General features: G+C 36.1%; 1 protein-coding gene across 1 annotated transcript in view; it reads left to right on the forward strand.

The window, feature by feature from the left end:
• Window positions 1–22,206, forward strand: part of zgc:154058 (Transmembrane protein 150A-like) — a 41,689-nt gene that overhangs the window by 9,538 nt on the left and 9,945 nt on the right. The window contains exon 6 of the mRNA XM_058652290.1: window positions 3,970–4,097. Coding sequence (XP_058508273.1) covers window positions 3,970–4,097 — 128 coding nt within the window. The remainder of the gene's footprint in view (window positions 1–3,969; window positions 4,098–22,206) is intronic.

Here is a 22,206-nt window from a genome sequence, read left to right on the forward strand (position 1 = left end):
AAACATGTGCTCTCATGTACTGGCCTGTTTTGGTCGGTCTCCATGTGCTGTCCCTGTTAACCGGTGGTGCCGTCTACTCTGATGTAGCTAATGTTTCCCAGCTGTGTCTTAGACTCCTTCTCCATGTGTGTGTGTGTGTTTATATGTACGACATATAAAAAAGGCTGGCGAGAGGTTTGTTTACAAGGATTCTCCATGCTTCTATTTTAGGCCTGATGGTCTGACCATTCTTCAATAACTGATTGATACATTTGAGAGGGAGGCTGGAGTGAATCCATGATCAGACAATAATCTTAGAGCTTTTGTCATCATGTACGTATTTACTCTATGTACAGTATGTGTTGAGGTGTGGTCAGAGCAGCATGTTTGTACGGCTCCTGTCAGACGACCAGAACCACAGTCAACCTTGCGTACATTCCCTAGATGCCCTTTTCACTGCTGACATTTTCATGATCACAGAACCGCTAGAACTAAAATGAAGCATCTTATGATGACAAAAAAACAACAACTAATTGTTGGCAGACTTTCTGTCTCCATTGCTCAGCTATATGTGTATCTGCACAGTGAGCCAGTGAGTCTGTTATCATATCACATAATGCATCTGCAACCTTCAGAAGAATCACACATTTACAGTTTCATTTCACTTAATATACTATAAACAGAATCCCTTAATGTTCCCTTTTTTATTCTCTCTATGAGACACCCCCAGAATACCAGCATTACGTAAATATCAAATATCACTATAAATTCTAGCTTTTTTGAAACTGCACAAAGCAATTGAATCATTTCAATCCTCAGGTCAGACTTGGCTGCATGAGCAGCTGCTTTGCTGGTGTTTGTTTTTTTTCCTTCACCGTCCAGTTAGTGTGCACATAACGTGTGTTAATACCTGAGATAAAGCCGCTCTACAAAAGTAGATTCAATTGATGTGGCATGTACTGTATCTGTACAACAGGCTGCTGTAAATAATCACTGCTGAGCTTCTTAGCGTATTGATTTATGTCTTGCATCGTCGATCGTGTCTGCAGCCTGTCTAGACCCAGTGAACTGCATATTACATCAGGACACCTTTCTGCCACATGCACACACACGCAATGTTTTAAAGACAATGCATGCATTCTTTCCTCCTGTGTGAGAGAATGCTGCTGGATTTTGGGGTTGAAACTTGTGGTCACGGCAGGGTTTATTTAACTTTTAAGTGTAGAGTGTGGCCAGTGGAGGAATATGCATTTATTGTGATGGTGTTTTCATTCATTCATTAGTTCATCGGTGTCTGCATGTGAGAAGAGGAATGTTTGTTTAAAAATGCATAAATTCTGCTCCGGACACGCCCTCCTTCCACTCCACCCTGGCATAGAAATTGAATTCACTTGCTCTGTCTTCATTTAAAAATGAAGCTGAAGAAGAAGGGGAGAAATTGAGAGCTTTGAAAATGATAAAGCATTTCCCTGCATTTACTTTTGGATTTGGTTCCTTTTTTTAGCGTGACTATTGTTGTGGAAAAAACAGAAAACTTGTTTTAATCATTGAAAAAAAACCCCACTGAAACCAGTTTATCGATCAGCAAAAGTCGCTCAATTATTAGTCGATGAATTGAACTAACATTGCTGCCCTAAAGTATGACATGCTTTACAGTATATAAATGTATTTGTTAAACTTAAGATAAGTGACTGTGGGTCGGCTTTCATGTCTACTTATTAATGTAGGAACCTGTGAGCTAAAAGTAAACTACGCATAAGAACAAAAACAGAAGAAACATGGACATTCTAATAGAGAGCAGCTGGGCAAAATCATCGTCTCTAACCTTCAAGCCAACTTCTCATCATCTTAAGTCAGTGCCAGTGCATTTAGCCACACTCATTTGTTATGATAGAAGAGTTATTCTGTCGAAAATGCTGTAGGGAAGATCCGCAGGCAGCCAGTCTGCAGCAGAGACACAAATATGCCGTAATCAAAGTAAATTAATGCATTTGACATTCTGGTCCGTTCAGTCACATGTTCCTGTGGAGTAGGAAAAAAAGAGACACCAAGGAACAAAATCAAGATTGTTTCCGAGCCCGGGGACAGTTTTCATTTGTCCATGACTGTGACTGAAATCAATTTTTTCTTTTCCAAGATTAATATGGAGCTCAAGGAACAGAGAGTTAAGGAGACAAACACACTCCCTAGGGCCAGAGGATTCAAAGAAAAACAATATTATACATTATGTAATCATATCTGTTACAGTGACTTTAGCTGGACACCTAATTCATACGGTATGTTCCTAATATTTCGATTATAGATATGTTGCAACATTTCAGTGATGTTTTTAGTTTGTGGACATGAAAAGTTAACATGTTTATATAAACAAAATGGTTAATCCTAATCCTAACTATTCACTTTCACAGGCCTGTTTCCCTACCTTTCAATCCTATAGCACCTAAATCCATTTAAATTAGCATTCAGCATTAAAATATGGGGTTAAAATGAAGAAAAGGAAGCATTTATACTGTTAAACAGCTGGGTTTAAACGGCCAGGTTTTTTTCTCTCACATTAGAGTCCACTTCTGAAGCTTTTAGTGTGCGCTTCTTTATGTTTTCACTCACATTCCAACCTGTTTGCAGCCGTTACTAGCACAATGTTGCTGTTACCGTCATCAGCCCCGATATAAAACAAAGCACTTCCTGTGTGCAGCATGGGAATGTCACCTGGCAACACAAGATCATAACACTGCTATATGGAGAAACAGGGGAAGTTGTTGACAACTCATTTGACAGTTGTTTGAAATGACATTTGTTTATGTTGAAAAGTGAAGTATAAATTCAAAGCAGGATGTTGGTTTGATTATCGACCAGCAAGCAGAGCACCACCACTTTACATGAAAAAAGCAGCTGGGTTTTTTTGTCCATCTAAAACGGGTCTTTAAAAATACATGTAAACATGTTAGTCAAGCTGAAATTGTTCTAAATCGAGTGCCTCCAAGTCTGACCAACACCCAGATAATGCTAGAATCGAGCTATCTTTAGCCCAACCAGAGTTGGACTCTGGACACTCTGAACATGCGCCACCGTTGCCAGACGCTGGTAAGACAAGAGCGACACAAAAAAAAACATTTCTTAACTGACAAAGAGACAAACTGGAAACTGCTTAATATTAACAAGCTGAAATTGTTAATATTACAATTACTGATCACCTCATTCAACGAATTGATTTCTGATTATTGCTTGTATACTGGGACATGGTCCAGTTGAGCGGCGGCGTTCACGCACTGTCCTTTCCTTTGTTGTCAGGTACCGTGTTGTCCTTGGAGATAGCTTTACAATATGACAACGGTTCCTTTCTTCTCTGTGACCTTGCTTCTGATTTCATTCTCTTTCGGCTGTGGCGGCCGACTCTCACACAGAGATGAGATGCAGGTTACCTCACAGTTTGGTCTCTGGGATATTGTGCTAGTTTTCAGATCAACACAGGAGGGGTACAGTGTCCCCTCTTACTCCTTCAGCCTCCTCTGTTTCACTCATCCCATCTGCTCTGCTTTCCACCAGTGGTGAGGAGCTAACAAAGAAAAAAAACCAAGGGGGGGGGATCAGCTCCTCATCATAGCGACAATACCCCTAGTCACAGCCAATTAGCACATCAGCAGTCATCTGTCCCATATACTGTATTTCTCTTCCCTTGGTCTTTTAATCTTATGTAAGACTACAACCAACCCCCACTTGTGGATCATTGCCACTTTCCCGCCATTTCCTTCCCCTTATTTCCAACTCGTCGGGCAGAGAATTTCAACTTCCTGTGATTCTCAAACAGCAGGAATTCTTTTGTTTCTGTGGTAAAGGAGGTGTTTTCTTTGCACTGAATGTAAACAGTATGTATTTTGCTTTCACATGCGAGCCTAATGTCACCTTGTGTCCCATTCATGCAGCCTTTCACACCTCTTCGGATGCAGTACTGTGGTTTTAGTCTCTGTGTTTCCCTCTGTCTCCCCGCAGTTATGGGGATTGTTCTGCTCCGATACGCCCACGTGATTGAGAAGCACCAAAACTGTGTTCTCAACACAGCGAGTCTCTCCACAGGCTGGATCTGTGCTGCTGGACTCATCATGGTTGGCAACTTCCAGGTATGATGACATAGTTTGTTTGCACAGAGAACTCTAAACATTGAGAAAAAAAAAAAACAGAAATAGGGACAATTTCGTGAAATGGTTGACCTGTAGGGTGTGTAGGTGGAAAACAAGACCACCTCTGAACACACACACACACACTCTCTAACTTGTTTTTATATCTCACTGAGGACACATCATTGACATAATGAATTCCCTGGCTCCTTACCCGAACCTTAAACATCACAACTAAGTGCCTAACCTTAAACCCAATACTAACTCTCACGCTAACACCAGGCCTTAACCCTGAAAAAGCCCTTTAAAATTCTGGTGCCCAAGGTCAAAATGTCAGATAAGATATAAATACAAGTACTCTTACACACACATTCTTGTACAGCATTCTCAATGAGGACACACTCACTTAGACATAAAGCTTTTCCTTGCCCATTAGCCTTACCTCTAGCACTACAACCTGAGGCCTAACCCCTTAACCTCAAGCTTATCCTAACCCTTACCCTTAAACCCACTCTCAAAACTACTTCAAGGTTTTAAAGGTCCAGCCAGAATCTTCTCAAAAGGTCAAAATGTCCTCCTAAAGATAGATTTGAACCCAAATGTGTCCTCACAGACTACTACATGTACACTTGTACAAACACGTGCGCAGTGAAGTTCTGAATAGATCCACATGAAGTCTGTTTAAATCTGTGCCGCCTTCACTGACACGGCCATGTGCTGCCTTTTGAAGTAGTTTAGTGTTAAAACTTCAAAAAAAAGAGAGAACCCAATCTGAATTCCTGTCCACTAGATATTTGTTCTTTGAGAAAGAATTTCCTCAAGTTTAAATATTTGATGTCCTGGCTGGATGCCAAGAGTGTGAGAGAGAGAGAGGTTTTGAAGAAATAAGAGAAAAGGGAAGTGAGACAGCACAGCCGTTGCTGGGGTTGCTATGTTATGAAATACTTGGAATTATTCCATTTTTTTCTCTTGATTTTTGCCCAACAGCATGTTAACTACTTGTTGGTGTCTTCCCGTTTGGTCAGATGTCAACAGGTGCTCATTAGAACTTTGCTGTTTTTGAATGTGCCATTTTCCAGTTTCATTGGTGTAGATGATTTTTTCCCCAATGGAAAGGATGGATACTTTTATACAATCGTGGTTTTGTTGTAGATTTTTTTTAAGCATACTTTTGAGAAAAAATAATTGGAAAACTGCAGAGGGGAGGAGAGACGTGACACTGGCGCTTTTGACCACTAAAATACTACCTTGTTTCATACAAGAGAGCATTGTATGCATCTGTTGTCATTGTTGTATAATCAGCTTGTTTTTCCCTGAAAAGAAGTGCATTACAGGCATGGAAAAAACAAGCAAAGAACAGTATAATAATTTCACTGCTTTTTGGATAATTGTGATTTTAGTGTAATCATTCTTTGTTAACAGAGTCGTTCCACTTTAAATGCAGTATGTTTGTCTTGCGACAAAGTCATAAATAAATCACCATGTTGCCTTTCGTGACTGCAGTGACTGCATAATTGCTCGTAGGCGACATCTTTCGCGTCTGTCGGGTGTGATAGACGCAAGAGTGATAAATGAAATGGCTTCATTTAACAGGATATTTCAGAAGATCACTGTGTAATGAAGATGGGGCAGGGTGTGGAACAGATGTGCAGATGATAGGTTGCAGGGGAGTGCATGAAGGTCATTTTCACGTACCTCCCCCCCCCCCCCCAAAGCCTCTGCTCTCCAGAATTGGGAGGAATTTTACGGGAAGGGTAGGGGGAAGTGAGTCATCAAGTGTGGCCATGCATGAAGCAGAGCCGGGCAGGCATGGTGTGTGCGGAGCACAGGCTCCATCTATAACCAATCACAGACGCTCGCTAACACACTCGCATCTCCTGCACTTGGGGACAATCCAGTGGAATGGAAATAGAGATGGAAATGATAGTGAATGGAACTGCGTGATAGAATATACATGGACGTCCTGCAGCAGAATGAAGTACGGGTCCAAATTCATAGACTCAAAACCATATGTACAGAGCATCCATAGCAAAAACACATGGTAACACACTCGGTGGTGGCAACTGCATCAGTTTGTCGATGTGTGTTGCATAAACTGTGGCCGCACAGCTGGTGTGTGGCTGCTTGAGCTTTTCTCATCAGGTGGTTTGATGGTTTGGGCAAAGAAGCGCATAAATAGATGATTGCTACCACACAAACTTCTTTGGGTTGTGACGAGGCTCTGGTAGAGGGCTGCTTCCAGGAAGAGGAGAGCAAGTGCGAGAAGACCCTTCACATTTTCATCCTCCTCATTATTTAATCTGAGCCCCAGCACTTGACAGTGTCTACTCTTGGCATATTATACAACAGAAGAGCAAAGGTTTATTCGATGTTAATGGCTTAATATATCATCCACCAGGTAGTGACGACAACTACTGACAGAATTTTGGACACACACACACACACACTCTATTCCTTAGCTCCTAACTCTAACCTTGAAAAGACAGTGTTATTTTTTCTTTCCGTGTGGGTGTTTATCTGCATCTCGTCATTAGTATTTTTCCTAAACTGTTCAATCTCAAAGGCAACATTGACCAGCACCTTCCCTGTCCACCCCGAGCTTAAATCACTGATTTCTTCCATGGACTTTGGTGTGGGAGAGCACTTCACAAACTGCAGTCTGTCTGACGGCGAGATAAAGTGTTGATCGTATTCTGAAGATGCCGTAGACTTAAGCAAATGAGGATTTTGTTAAGTGGCTAAAACCATGTGAGGGCAGTACTACATGTTAACAGGTTTCAGTCGTGACCAACGCGGCATTTTCATCTCAGCCTAGCCATTGTGAGGCAAATAAATTGTTAGCAATACAAGTCGATAACAGAGCTCTACATGGTATTGTGTGCACAAAAACAGCATAGCAACAGGTCTACGGTTAAAAAGTAAGCAGTATTTTGTGTCTGATTTGATTTGCTGTGAAAAGAGTAGCAGTGGGGTATGTGAGGTAGCGCTGAGGTAAAAATCCCAGGTCAGGGGGCGTTTCCTCTTCAGGAAGAACCTGTGACCTCGGACATACCGAGTTAAGTCTGAGTACTGTATTCAAGCTGTATCTCAGGTAAAGCATGTAATCATATGGTTGTTTTTGTTTCTGTAGTTTCGGAGCTGCTCTGTGTGCTTGTTATATTGAAACTATGTTGGAATCTTACGCCTCAAGGATTAACCTACTGCACAGGCATGTTCAGTATGCATTAGCCAGGTCGACGGACAAATGGCTCAAAAGCAAAGAAACGAAATAATTTCTTGGCTGTTGCTCAAAAGATTTCCAAAATTTTGCAAAGAAATACTGTTATTCCCACTACAACCAGCATTAACATGAGTAAAAAAATTAAATAATTCTTTATCATTTGGCCAAATACGACTACATAATAGAGATGTTTCCCCAGCGTTGGTTGAATCTTTTATGTGTTCACATCAGGACATTTGAGCTCTCTTCCCTTTTTCTTCATCTGTGTGTATTTGCGTGTGTGTGCGTGTGTGCGCTGTGGTCACATGCTCTTTTGTGCATTGTCTCTTATTGCTCTTGTGACTGACTGGGAAAAGAGTGTTCTCTTGTGTTGCTTGCTGCTGTATTTTTTTGTACATGTCGTCCTCTCTTTTTATTTGGTTTGGCTTCTAAGAAGGAAGATGACACAGCAGAGATGGTATTATGCTGAGAACTCTGTGGAGTGGTTTCATATTTTTACAGTTTAATTCTCTTCTGCATTCTGTATATGTAGTGTACACTCGCTCATTCACTCTATTAATAAAGTCATAATGTTTTGAATGTCGTCCAAATTTTGACAAAAAAGACATAAATATACACAACATACTAAACTATGACTTTTTTATCACATTTTGGACGACATACTAAACAATGACTTTTTTGTCAAAATTTGGACGACATACTATATACTATTACTTTTTTGTCTCATTTTGGTTGACATACTATACTATGAATTTTTTGTCAAATTTTGGACGACATACTATACTATGACTTTTTTGTCTAAAATTGGACGACATACTATAGTATGACTTTTTTGACCATTTTTGGACGACATACTATACTATGATTCTTTTTGTCAAAATTTGGACGACATACTATACTATGACTTTTTTGTCTAAAATTGGAAGCTATACTATACTATGACTTTTTTGTCTAAAATCGGAAGATATACTATACTATGACTTTTTTGACAATTTTTGGACGACATACTATACTATGACTTTTTTTTACCATTTTCGACGACATACTATAGTATGACTTTTTTACCATTTTTGGATGACATACTATAGTATGAATTTTTGGTCACATTTTGGACACATACTATACTATGACTGTTTTGTCTTAAATTGGACGACATACTATAGTATGACTTTTTTGTCTCAAATTGGAAGACATACAATACTATGACTTTTTTGTCTCATTTTTGTCGACATACTATACTATGACTTTTTTGTCACATTTTGTATGACATACTATACTATGACTTTTTTTGTCACATTTTGGACGACATACTATAGTATGACTTTTTTGTCTCATTTTGGAAGACATACAATACTTTGACTTTTTTGTCACATTTTGGACGACATACTATACTATGACTTTTTTGTCAAATTTTGGACGACATACTATACTATGACTTTTTTGTCTAAAATTGGACGACATACTATAGTATGACTTTTTTGACCATTTTTGGACGACATACTATACTATGATTCTTTTTGTCAAAATTTGGACGACATACTATACTATGACTTTTTTGTCTAAAATTGGAAGCTATACTATACTATGACTTTTTTGTCTAAAATTGGAAGATATACTATACTATGACTTTTTTGACAATTTTTGGACGACATACTATACTATGACTTTTTTTTACCATTTTTGGATGACATACTAAAGTATGATTTTTTTTTTACCATTTTTGGACGACATACTATAGTATGAATTTTTGGTCACATTTTGGACACATACTATACTATGACTGTTTTGTCTTAAATTGGACGACATACTATACTATGACTTTTTTGTCTCATTTTTGTCGACATACTATACTATGACTTTTTTGTCACATTTTGTATGACATACTATACTATGACTTTTTTTGTCACATTTTGGACGACATACTATAGTATGACTTTTTTGTCTCATTTTGGAAGACATACAATACTATGACTTTTTTGTCACATTTTTGTCGACATACTATACTATGACTTTTTTGTCACATTTTGGACGACATACTATACTATGACTTTTTTGACCGATTTTGGACGACATACTATACTATGACTTGTTTGACCGATTTTGGACGACATACTATATACTATGACGTTTTTGACCGATTTTGGACGACATACTATACTATGACGTTTTTGACAGATTTTTGACGACATACTATACTATGACTTCTTTGACCGATTTTGGACAACATACTATAGCATGATGAACTGATGACATTTAGGACAACAAGGTTGGTGTAGTGGTTAGCACTCATGCCTTTCACATGAAAGTCCCAGGTTCAAACCCTGAGTGGAACAAAGAAACTCTGCAATCCTGAAACGTATTGGTATAACTTTGGACGACATACTATACTATGACTTTTTTGACCGATTTTGGACGACATACTATACTATGACTTTTTTTGTCAACATTTTGACGACATACTATACTATGACTTTTTTGTCTCATTTTGGACGACATACAATACTATGACTTTTTTGTCACATTTTGGACGACATACTATACTATGACTTTTTTGTCACATTTTGGACGACATACTTTACTATGACTTTTTTGTCTCATTTTGGATGACATACAATACTATGACTTTTTTGTCACATTTTGGACGACATACTATACTATGACTTGTTTGACCGATTTTGGACGACATACTATATACTATGACTTTTGACCGATTTTTGACGATATACTATATACTATGACGTTTTTGACCGATTTTGGATGACATACTATACTATGACTTTTTTGACCGATTTTGGACGACATACTATAGCATGATGAACTGACGACATTGTACAACAAGGTTGGTGTAGTGGTTAGCACTCATGCCTTTCACATGGAAGTCCCAGGTTCAAACCCTGACTGAAACAAAGAAACTCTGCAATCCAGAACTGATTGGTATAAGTTTGGACGACAAACTGTACGATGACTTTTTTGACGACGTACTATACTATGACTTTCTTGACCGATTGTTGACGACATACTATACTATGATGTTTGTGACCGATTTTGGACGACATGATATACTATAACCTTTTTGACCGATTTTTGACGACATACTATACTATGACTTTTTTGACCGATTTTGGACGACATACTATACTATGACTTTTTTTGTCAAAATTTTGACAACATACTATACTATGACTTTTTTGACCGATTTTGGACGACATACTATACTATGACGTTTTTGACCGATTTTGGACGACATACTATACTATGACGTTTTTGACGGCATACTATACTATGACTTTTTTGTCCATTTTTGGACGACATACTATACTATGATGTTTTTGTCCGATTATTGACGACATACTATAGTATGACTTTTTTGTCTCATTTTGGACGACATACAATACTATGACTTTTTTGTCACATTTTGGACGACATACTATACTATGACTTTTTTGTCACATTTTGGACGACATACTATACTATGACTTTTTTGTCACATTTTGGACGACATACTATACTATGACGTTTTTGTCACATTTTGGACGACATACTATACTATGACGTTTTTGACCGATTTTGGACAACATACTATACTATGACGTTTTTGACCGATTTTGGACAACATACTATACTGTGACGTTTTTGACCGATTTTTGACGGCATACTATACTATGACTTTTTTGTCCATTTTTGGACGACATACTATACTATGATGTTTTTGTCCGATTATTGACGACATACTATACTATGACTTTTTTGACCTATTTTGGACGACATACTATTGTATGACTTTTTTGTCTCATTTTGGAAGACATACAATACTATGACTTTTTTGTCTCATTTTGGACGACATACAATACTATGACTTTTTTGTCACATTTTGGACGACATACTATACTATGAGTTTTTGTCACATTTTGGACGACATACTATACTATGAAGTTTTTGTCACATTTTGGACGACATACTATACTATGACGTTTTTGACCGATTTTGGACAACATACTATACTATGACGTTTTTGACTGATTTTTGACGGCATACTATACTATGACTTTTTTGACCTATTTTTGACGGCATACTATACTATGACTTTTTTGACCTATTTTGGACGACATACTATACAATGACTTTTTTGTCTCATTTTGGAAGACATACAATACTATGACTTTTTTGTCTCATTTTGGAAGACATACAATACTATGACTTTTTTGTCACATTTTGGACGACATACTATATAGTATGACTTTTTTGTCTCATTTTGGACGACATACAATACTATGACTTTTTTGTCACATTTTGGACGACATACTATACTATGACTTTTTTGTCACATTTTGGACGACATACTATACTATGAGTTTTTTGTCACATTTTGGACGACATACTATACTATGACTTTTTTGTCACATTTTGGACGACATACAATACTATGATTTTTTTGTCACATTTTGGACGACATACTATACTATGACTTTTTTGTCACATTTTGGACGACATACTATACTATGACTTTTTTGTCACATTTTGGACGACATACTATACTATGACGTTTTTGACCGATTTTGGACGACATACTATACTATGACGTTTTTGACCGATTTTGGACGACATACTATACTATGACGTTTTTGACCGATTTTGGACGACATACAATACTATGACTTTTTTGTCACATTTTGGACGACATACTATACTATGACTTTTCTGTCACATTTTGGACGACATACTACACTATGACTTTTTTGTCACATTTTGGACGACATACTATACTATGAGTTTTTTGTCACATTTTGGACGACATACTATATACTATTACTTTTTTGTCTCATTTTGGTTGACATACTATACTATGAATTTTTTGTCAAATTTTGGACGACATACTATACTATGACTTTTTTGTCTAAAATTGGACGACATACTATAGTATGACTTTTTTGACCATTTTTGGACGACATACTATACTATGATTCTTTTTGTCAAAATTTGGACGACATACTATACTATGACTTTTTTGTCTAAAATTGGAAGCTATACTATACTATGACTTTTTTGTCTAAAATCGGAAGATATACTATACTATGACTTTTTTGACAATTTTTGGACGACATACTATACTATGACTTTTTTTTACCATTTTCGACGACATACTATAGTATGACTTTTTTACCATTTTTGGATGACATACTATAGTATGAATTTTTGGTCACATTTTGGACACATACTATACTATGACTGTTTTGTCTTAAATTGGACGACATACTATACTATGACTGTTTTGTCTTAAATTGGACGACATACTATACTATGACTTTTTTGTCTCATTTTTGTCGACATACTATACTATGACTTTTTTGTCACATTTTGTATGACATACTATACTATGACTTTTTTTGTCACATTTTGGACGACATACTATAGTATGACTTTTTCGTCTCATTTTGGAAGACATACAATACTTTGACTTTTTTGTCACATTTTGGACGACATACTATACTATGACTTTTTTGTCAAATTTTGGACGACATACTATACTATGACTTTTTTGTCTAAAATTGGACGACATACTATAGTATGACTTTTTTGACCATTTTTGGACGACATACTATACTATGATTCTTTTTGTCAAAATTTGGACGACATACTATACTATGACTTTTTTGTCTAAAATTGGAAGCTATACTATACTATGACTTTTTTGTCTAAAATTGGAAGATATACTATACTATGACTTTTTTGACAATTTTTGGACGACATACTATACTATGACTTTTTTTTACCATTTTCGACGACATACTATAGTATGACTTTTTTACCATTTTTGGATGACATACTAAAGTATGATTTTTTTTTTACCATTTTTGGACGACATACTATAGTATGAATTTTTGGTCACATTTTGGACACATACTATACTATGACTGTTTTGTCTTAAATTGGACGACATACTATACTATGACTTTTTTGTCTCATTTTTGTCGACATACTATACTATGACTTTTTTGTCACATTTTGTATGACATACTATACTATGACTTTTTTTGTCACATTTTGGACGACATACTATAGTATGACTTTTTTGTCTCATTTTGGAAGACATACAATACTATGACTTATTTGTCACATTTTGGACGACATACTATACTATGACTTTTTTGTCACATTTTGGACGACATACTATACTATGACTTTTTTGACCGATTTTGGACGACATACTATACTATGACTTGTTTGACCGATTTTGGACGACATACTATATACTATGACGTTTTTGACCGATTTTGGACGACATACTATACTATGACGTTTTTGACAGATTTTTGACGACATACTATACTATGACTTCTTTGACCGATTTTGGACAACATACTATAGCATGATGAACTGATGACATTTAGGACAACAAGGTTGGTGTAGTGGTTAGCACTCATGCCTTTCACATGAAAGTCCCAGGTTCAAACCCTGAGTGGAACAAAGAAACTCTGCAATCCTGAAACGTATTGGTATAACTTTGGACGACATACTATACTATGACTTTTTTGACCGATTTTGGACGACATACTATACTATGACTTTTTTTGTCAACATTTTGACGACATACTATACTATGACTTTTTTGTCTCATTTTGGACGACATACAATACTATGACTTTTTTGTCACATTTTGGACGACATACTATACTATGACTTTTTTGTCACATTTTGGACGACATACTTTACTATGACTTTTTTGTCTCATTTTGGATGACATACAATACTATGACTTTTTTGTCACATTTTGGACGACATACTATACTATGACTTGTTTGACCGATTTTGGACGACATACTATATACTATGACTTTTGACCGATTTTTGACGATATACTATATACTATGACGTTTTTGACCGATTTTGGATGACATACTATACTATGACTTTTTTGACCGATTTTGGACGACATACTATAGCATGATGAACTGACGACATTGTACAACAAGGTTGGTGTAGTGGTTAGCACTCATGCCTTTCACATGGAAGTCCCAGGTTCAAACCCTGACTGAAACAAAGAAACTCTGCAATCCAGAACTGATTGGTATAAGTTTGGACGACAAACTGTACGATGACTTTTTTGACGACGTACTATACTATGACTTTCTTGACCGATTGTTGACGACATACTATACTATGATGTTTGTGACCGATTTTGGACGACATGATATACTATAACCTTTTTGACCGATTTTTGACGACATACTATACTATGACTTTTTTGACCGATTTTGGACGACATACTATACTATGACTTTTTTTGTCAAAATTTTGACAACATACTATACTATGACTTTTTTGACCGATTTTGGACGACATACTATACTATGACGTTTTTGACCGATTTTGGACGACATACTATACTATGACGTTTTTGACGGCATACTATACTATGACTTTTTTGTCCATTTTTGGACGACATACTATACTATGATGTTTTTGTCCGATTATTGACGACATACTATAGTATGACTTTTTTGTCTCATTTTGGACGACATACAATACTATGACTTTTTTGTCACATTTTGGACGACATACTATACTATGACTTTTTTGTCACATTTTGGACGACATACTATACTATGACTTTTTTGTCACATTTTGGACGACATACTATACTATGACGTTTTTGTCACATTTTGGACGACATACTATACTATGACGTTTTTGACCGATTTTGGACAACATACTATACTATGACGTTTTTGACCGATTTTGGACAACATACTATACTGTGACGTTTTTGACCGATTTTTGACGGCATACTATACTATGACTTTTTTGTCCATTTTTGGACGACATACTATACTATGATGTTTTTGTCCGATTATTGACGACATACTATACTATGACTTTTTTGACCTATTTTGGACGACATACTATTGTATGACTTTTTTGTCTCATTTTGGAAGACATACAATACTATGACTTTTTTGTCTCATTTTGGACGACATACAATACTATGACTTTTTTGTCACATTTTGGACGACATACTATACTATGAGTTTTTGTCACATTTTGGACGACATACTATACTATGAAGTTTTTGTCACATTTTGGACGACATACTATACTATGACGTTTTTGACCGATTTTGGACAACATACTATACTATGACGTTTTTGACTGATTTTTGACGGCATACTATACTATGACTTTTTTGACCTATTTTTGACGGCATACTATACTATGACTTTTTTGACCTATTTTGGACGACATACTATACAATGACTTTTTTGTCTCATTTTGGAAGACATACAATACTATGACTTTTTTGTCTCATTTTGGAAGACATACAATACTATGACTTTTTTGTCACATTTTGGACGACATACTATATAGTATGACTTTTTTGTCTCATTTTGGACGACATACAATACTATGACTTTTTTGTCACATTTTGGACGACATACTATACTATGACTTTTTTGTCACATTTTGGACGACATACTATACTATGAGTTTTTTGTCACATTTTGGACGACATACTATACTATGACTTTTTTGTCACATTTTGGACGACATACAATACTATGATTTTTTTGTCACATTTTGGACGACATACTATACTATGACTTTTTTGTCACATTTTGGACGACATACTATACTATGACTTTTTTGTCACATTTTGGACGACATACTATACTATGACGTTTTTGACCGATTTTGGACGACATACTATACTATGACGTTTTTGACCGATTTTGGACGACATACTATACTATGACGTTTTTGACCGATTTTGGACGACATACAATACTATGACTTTTTTGTCACATTTTGGACGACATACTATACTATGACTTTTCTGTCACATTTTGGACGACATACTACACTATGACTTTTTTGTCACATTTTGGACGACATACTATACTATGAGTTTTTTGTCACATTTTGGACGACATACTATACTATGACGTTTTTGTCACATTTTGGACGACATACTATGCTATGACGTTTTTGACCGATTTTGGACGACATACTATACTATGACTTTTTTGTCACATTTTGGACGACATACTTTACTATGAGTTTTTTGTCACATTTTGGACGACATACTATACTATGATGTTTTTGTCCGATTATTGACGACATACTATACTATGACTTTTTTGACCTATTTTGGACGACATACTATAGTATGACTTTTTTGTCTCATTTTGGAAGACATACAATACTATGACTTTTTTGTCACATTTTGGACGACATACTATAGTATGACTTTTTTGTCTCATTTTGGACGACATACAATACTATGACTTTTTTTGTCAAAATTTTGACGACATACTATACTATGACTTTTTTGTCTCATTTTGGACGACATACAATACTATGACTTTTTTGTCACATTTTGGACGACATACTATACTATGACTTTTTTGTCACATTTTGGACGACATACAATACTATGATTTTTTTGTCACATTTTGGACGACATACTATACTATGACTTTTTTGTCACATTTTGGACGACATACTATACTATGACTTTTTTGTCACATTTTGGACGACATACTATACTATGACGTTTTTGACCGATTTTGGACGACATACTATACTATGACGTTTTTGACCGATTTTGGACGACATACTATACTATGACGTTTTTGACCGATTTTGGACGACATACAATACTATGACTTTTTTGTCACATTTTGGACGACATACTATACTATGACTTTTCTGTCACATTTTGGACGACATACTACACTATGACTTTTTTGTCACATTTTGGACGACATACTATACTATGAGTTTTTTGTCACATTTTGGACGACATACTATACTATGACGTTTTTGTCACATTTTGGACGACATACTATGCTATGACGTTTTTGACCGATTTTGGACGACATACTATACTATGACTTTTTTGTCACATTTTGGACGACATACTATACTATGAGTTTTTTGTCACATTTTGGACGACATACTATACTATGACGTTTTTGTCACATTTTGACAACATACTATACTATGACTTTTTTGACCGATTTTGGACGACATACTATACTATGACGTTTTTGACCGATTTTGGACGACATACTATACTATGATGTTTTTGTCCGATTATTGACGACATACTATACTATGACTTTTTTGACCTATTTTGGACGACATACTATAGTATGACTTTTTTGTCTCATTTTGGAAGACATACAATACTATGACTTTTTTGTCACATTTTGGACGACATACTATAGTATGACTTTTTTGTCTCATTTTGGACGACATACAATACTATGACTTTTTTGTCACATTTTGGACGACATACTATACTATGACTTTTTTGTCACATTTTGGACGACATACTATACTATGACTTTTTTGTCACATTTTGGACGACATACTATACTATGACTTTTTTGTCACATTTTGGACGACATACTATACTATGACTTTTTTGACCGATTTTGGACGACATACTTTACTATGACGTCTTTGACCGATTTTTGACGACATACTATAGCATGATGAACTGATGACATTTCTGGTCCAGTTCTGACTTCTGGTCCAGGCTCTTGTCATCTCACGCTTGGATTACTGCAACTCCCTCCTGGCTGGTCTCCCTGCGTGTGCCATACGACCCCTGCAACTCATCCAGAATGCAGCAGCTCGACTGGTCTTCAACTTACCAAAATTCTCCCACACTACACCTCTCCTCCGCTCCCTTCACTGGCTTCCTGTAGCTGCTCGCATCCGCTTCAAGACTCTAGTGCTTGCGTTCCATGCTACAAACGGATCCGGTCCAGCCTACATCCAGGACATGATCAAAACCTACACCCCAGCCCGCCCACTTCGCTCTGCATCAACAAACCGGCTCGCTGCCCCCTCACTGAGAGGATCGCAGAGGCATTTACAGAACTCGAGACTGTTCACTGTCCTCGCTCCCAAATGGTGGAACGAGCTCCCCATCGACATCCGGACAGCGGAAAGCCTCCACATCTTCCGCCGCCGACTAAAAACACATTTCTTCCGACTCTACCTCGACTAAGACGATAATGACAACGACAAAAAAAAAAAAATATATATATATATATATATATATATCGCACTTATGACTAGCACTTCATAGTTTGATTTACTTGAAGCTCTTACTTACTTCTAGCTCTTATTTGTACCCAAATGTTTAAATGCACTTATTGTAAGTCGCTTTGGATAAAGGCGTCTGCTAAATGACATGTAATGTAATGTAATGTAATTTAGGACAACAAGGTTGGTGTAGTGGTTAGCACTCATGCCTTTCACATGAAAGTCCCAGGTTCAAACCCTGAGTGGAACAAAGAAACTCTGCAATCCTGAGACGTATTGGTATAACTTTGGACGACATACTATATTATGACTTTTTTGACCGATTTTGGACGACATACTATACTATGACGTTTCTGACAGATTTTGGACGACATACTATACTATGACTTTTTTTGTCAAAATTTTGACGACATACTATACTATGACTTTTTTGCCTCATTTTGGACGACATACAATACTATGACTTTTTTGTCACATTTTGGACGACATACTATACTATGACTTTTTTGCCTCATTTTGGACGACATACTATACTATGACTTTTTTGTCACATTTTGGACGACATACTATACTATGACGTTTTTGACCAATTTTGGACGACATACTATACTATGACGTTTTTGACCGATTTTGGACGACATACTATACTATGACTTTTTTGTCACATTTTGGACGACATACTATACTATGACTTTTTTGTCACATTTTGGACGACATACTATACTATGACTTTTTTGTCACATTTTGGACGACATACTATACTATGACGTTTTTGACCAATTTTGGACGACATACTATACTATGACGTTTTTGACCGATTTTGGACGACATACTATACTATGACTTTTTTGTCACATTTTGGACGACATACTATACTATGACTTTTTTGTCACATTTTGGACGACATACTATACTATGACTTTTTTGTCACATTTTGGACGACATACTATACTATGACGTTTTTGACCAATTTTGGACGACATACTATACTATGACGTTTTTGACCGATTTTGGACGACATACTATACTATGACGTTTTTGACCGATTTTTGACGGCATACTATACTATGACTTTTTTGTCACATTTTGGACGACATACTATACTATGACGTTTTTGACCGATTTTGGACAACATACTATACTATGACGTTTTTGACCGATTTTGGACGACATACTATACTATGACGTTTTAGACCGATTTTTGACGGCATACTATACTATGACTTTTTTGTCCATTTTTGGACGACATACTATACTATGACTTTTTTGACCTATTTTGGACGACATACTATAGTATGACTTTTTTGTCTCATTTTGGAAGACATACAATACTATGACTTTTTTGTCACATTTTGGACGACATACTATATAGTATGACTTTTTTGTCTCATTTTGGACGACATACAATACTATGACTTTTTTGTCACATTTTGGACGACATACTATACTATGACTTTTTTGTCACATTTTGGACGACATACTATACTATGACTTTTTTGACCGATTTTGGACGTTTTTGACCGATTTTTGACGACATACTATAGCATGATGAACTGATGACATTTAGGACAACAAGGTTGGTGTAGTGGTTAGCACTCATGCCTTTCACATGAAAGTCCCAGGTTCAAACCCTGAGTGGAACAAAGAAACTCTGCAATCCTGAAACGTATTGGTATAACTTTGGACGACATACTATACTATGACTTTTTTGACCGATTTTGGACGACATACTATACTATGACGTTTCTGACAGATTTTGGACGACATACTATACTATAACTTTTTTTGTCAAAATTTTGACGACATACTATACTATGACTTTTTTGTCTCATTTTGGACGACCTACAATACTATGACTTTTTTGTCACATTTTGGACGACATACAATACTATGACTTTTTTGTCACATTTTGGACGACATACTATACTATGAGTTTTTTGTCACATTTTGGACGACATACTATACTATGACGTTTTTGTCACATTTTGGACGACATACTATACTATGACTTTTTTGTCACATTTTGGACGACATACTATACTATGACTTTTTTGTCCATTTTTGGACGACATACTATACTATGACTTTTTTGACCTATTTTGGACGACATACTATAGTATGACTTTTTTGTCTCATTTTGGAAGACATACAATACTATGACTTTTTTGTCACATTTTGGACGACATACTATATAGTATGACTTTTTTGTCTCATTTTGGACGACATACAATACTATGACTTTTTTGTCACATTTTGGACGACATACTATACTATGACTTTTTTGTCACATTTTGGACGACATACTATACTATGACTTTTTTGACCGATTTTGGACGTTTTTGACCGATTTTTGACGACATACTATAGCATGATGAACTGATGACATTTAGGACAACAAGGTTGGTGTAGTGGTTAGCACTCATGCCTTTCACATGAAAGTCCCAGGTTCAAACCCTGAGTGGAACAAAGAAACTCTGCAATCCTGAAACGTATTGGTATAACTTTGGACGACATACTATACTATGACTTTTTTGACCGATTTTGGACGACATACTATACTATGACGTTTCTGACAGATTTTGGACGACATACTATACTATAACTTTTTTTGTCAAAATTTTGACGACATACTATACTATGACTTTTTTGTCTCATTTTGGACGACCTACAATACTATGACTTTTTTGTCACATTTTGGACGACATACAATACTATGACTTTTTTGTCACATTTTGGACGACATACTATACTATGAGTTTTTTGTCACATTTTGGACGACATACTATACTATGACGTTTTTGTCACATTTTGGACGACATACTATACTATGACTTTTTTGACCGATTTTGGACGACATACTATACTATGACTTTTTTGTCACATTTTGGACGACATACTATACAATGACTTTTTTGTCACATTTTGGACGACATACTATACTATGACGTTTTTGTCTCATTTTGGACGACATACTATACTATGACGTTTTCGTCTCATTTTGGACGACATACAATACTATGACTTTTTTGTCACATTTTGGACGACATACTATACTATGACTTTTTTGTCAAATTTTGGACGACATACTTTACTATGACGTTTTTGACCGATTTTGGACGACATACTATACTATGACTTTTTTGACCGATTTTGGACGACATACTATACTATGAAGTTTTTGACCAATTTTTGACGACATACTATAGCATGATGAACTGATAACATTTAGGACAACAAGGTTGGTTTAGTGGTTAGCACTCATGCATTTCACATGAAAGTCCCAGGTTCAAACCCTGAGTGGAACAAAGAAACTCTGCAATCCTGAAACGTATTGGTATAACTTTGGACGACATACTATACTATGACTTTTTTGACCGATTTTGGACGACATACTATACTATGACGTTTCTGACAGATTTTGGACGACATACTATACTATGACTTTTTTTGTCAAAATTTTGACGACATACTATACTATGACTTTTTTGTCTCATTTTGGACGACATACAATACTATGACTTTTTTGTCACATTTTGGACGACATACTATACTATGACTTTTTTGTCACATTTTGGACGACATACTATACTATGACTTTTTTGTCACATTTTGGACGACATACTATACTATGACTTTTTTGTCTCATTTTGGACGACATACAATGCTATGACTTTTTTGTCTCATTTTGGACGACATACTATACTATGACGTTTTTGACCGATTTTTGACGGCATACTATACTATGACTTTTTTGTCACATTTTGGACGACATACTATACTATGACTTTTTTGTCACATTTTGGACGACATACTATACTATGGCTTTTTTGTCACATT

This window comes from Solea solea, chromosome 15, assembly GCF_958295425.1.
Source record: "Solea solea chromosome 15, fSolSol10.1, whole genome shotgun sequence".
NCBI lineage: Eukaryota > Metazoa > Chordata > Actinopteri > Pleuronectiformes > Soleidae > Solea > Solea solea.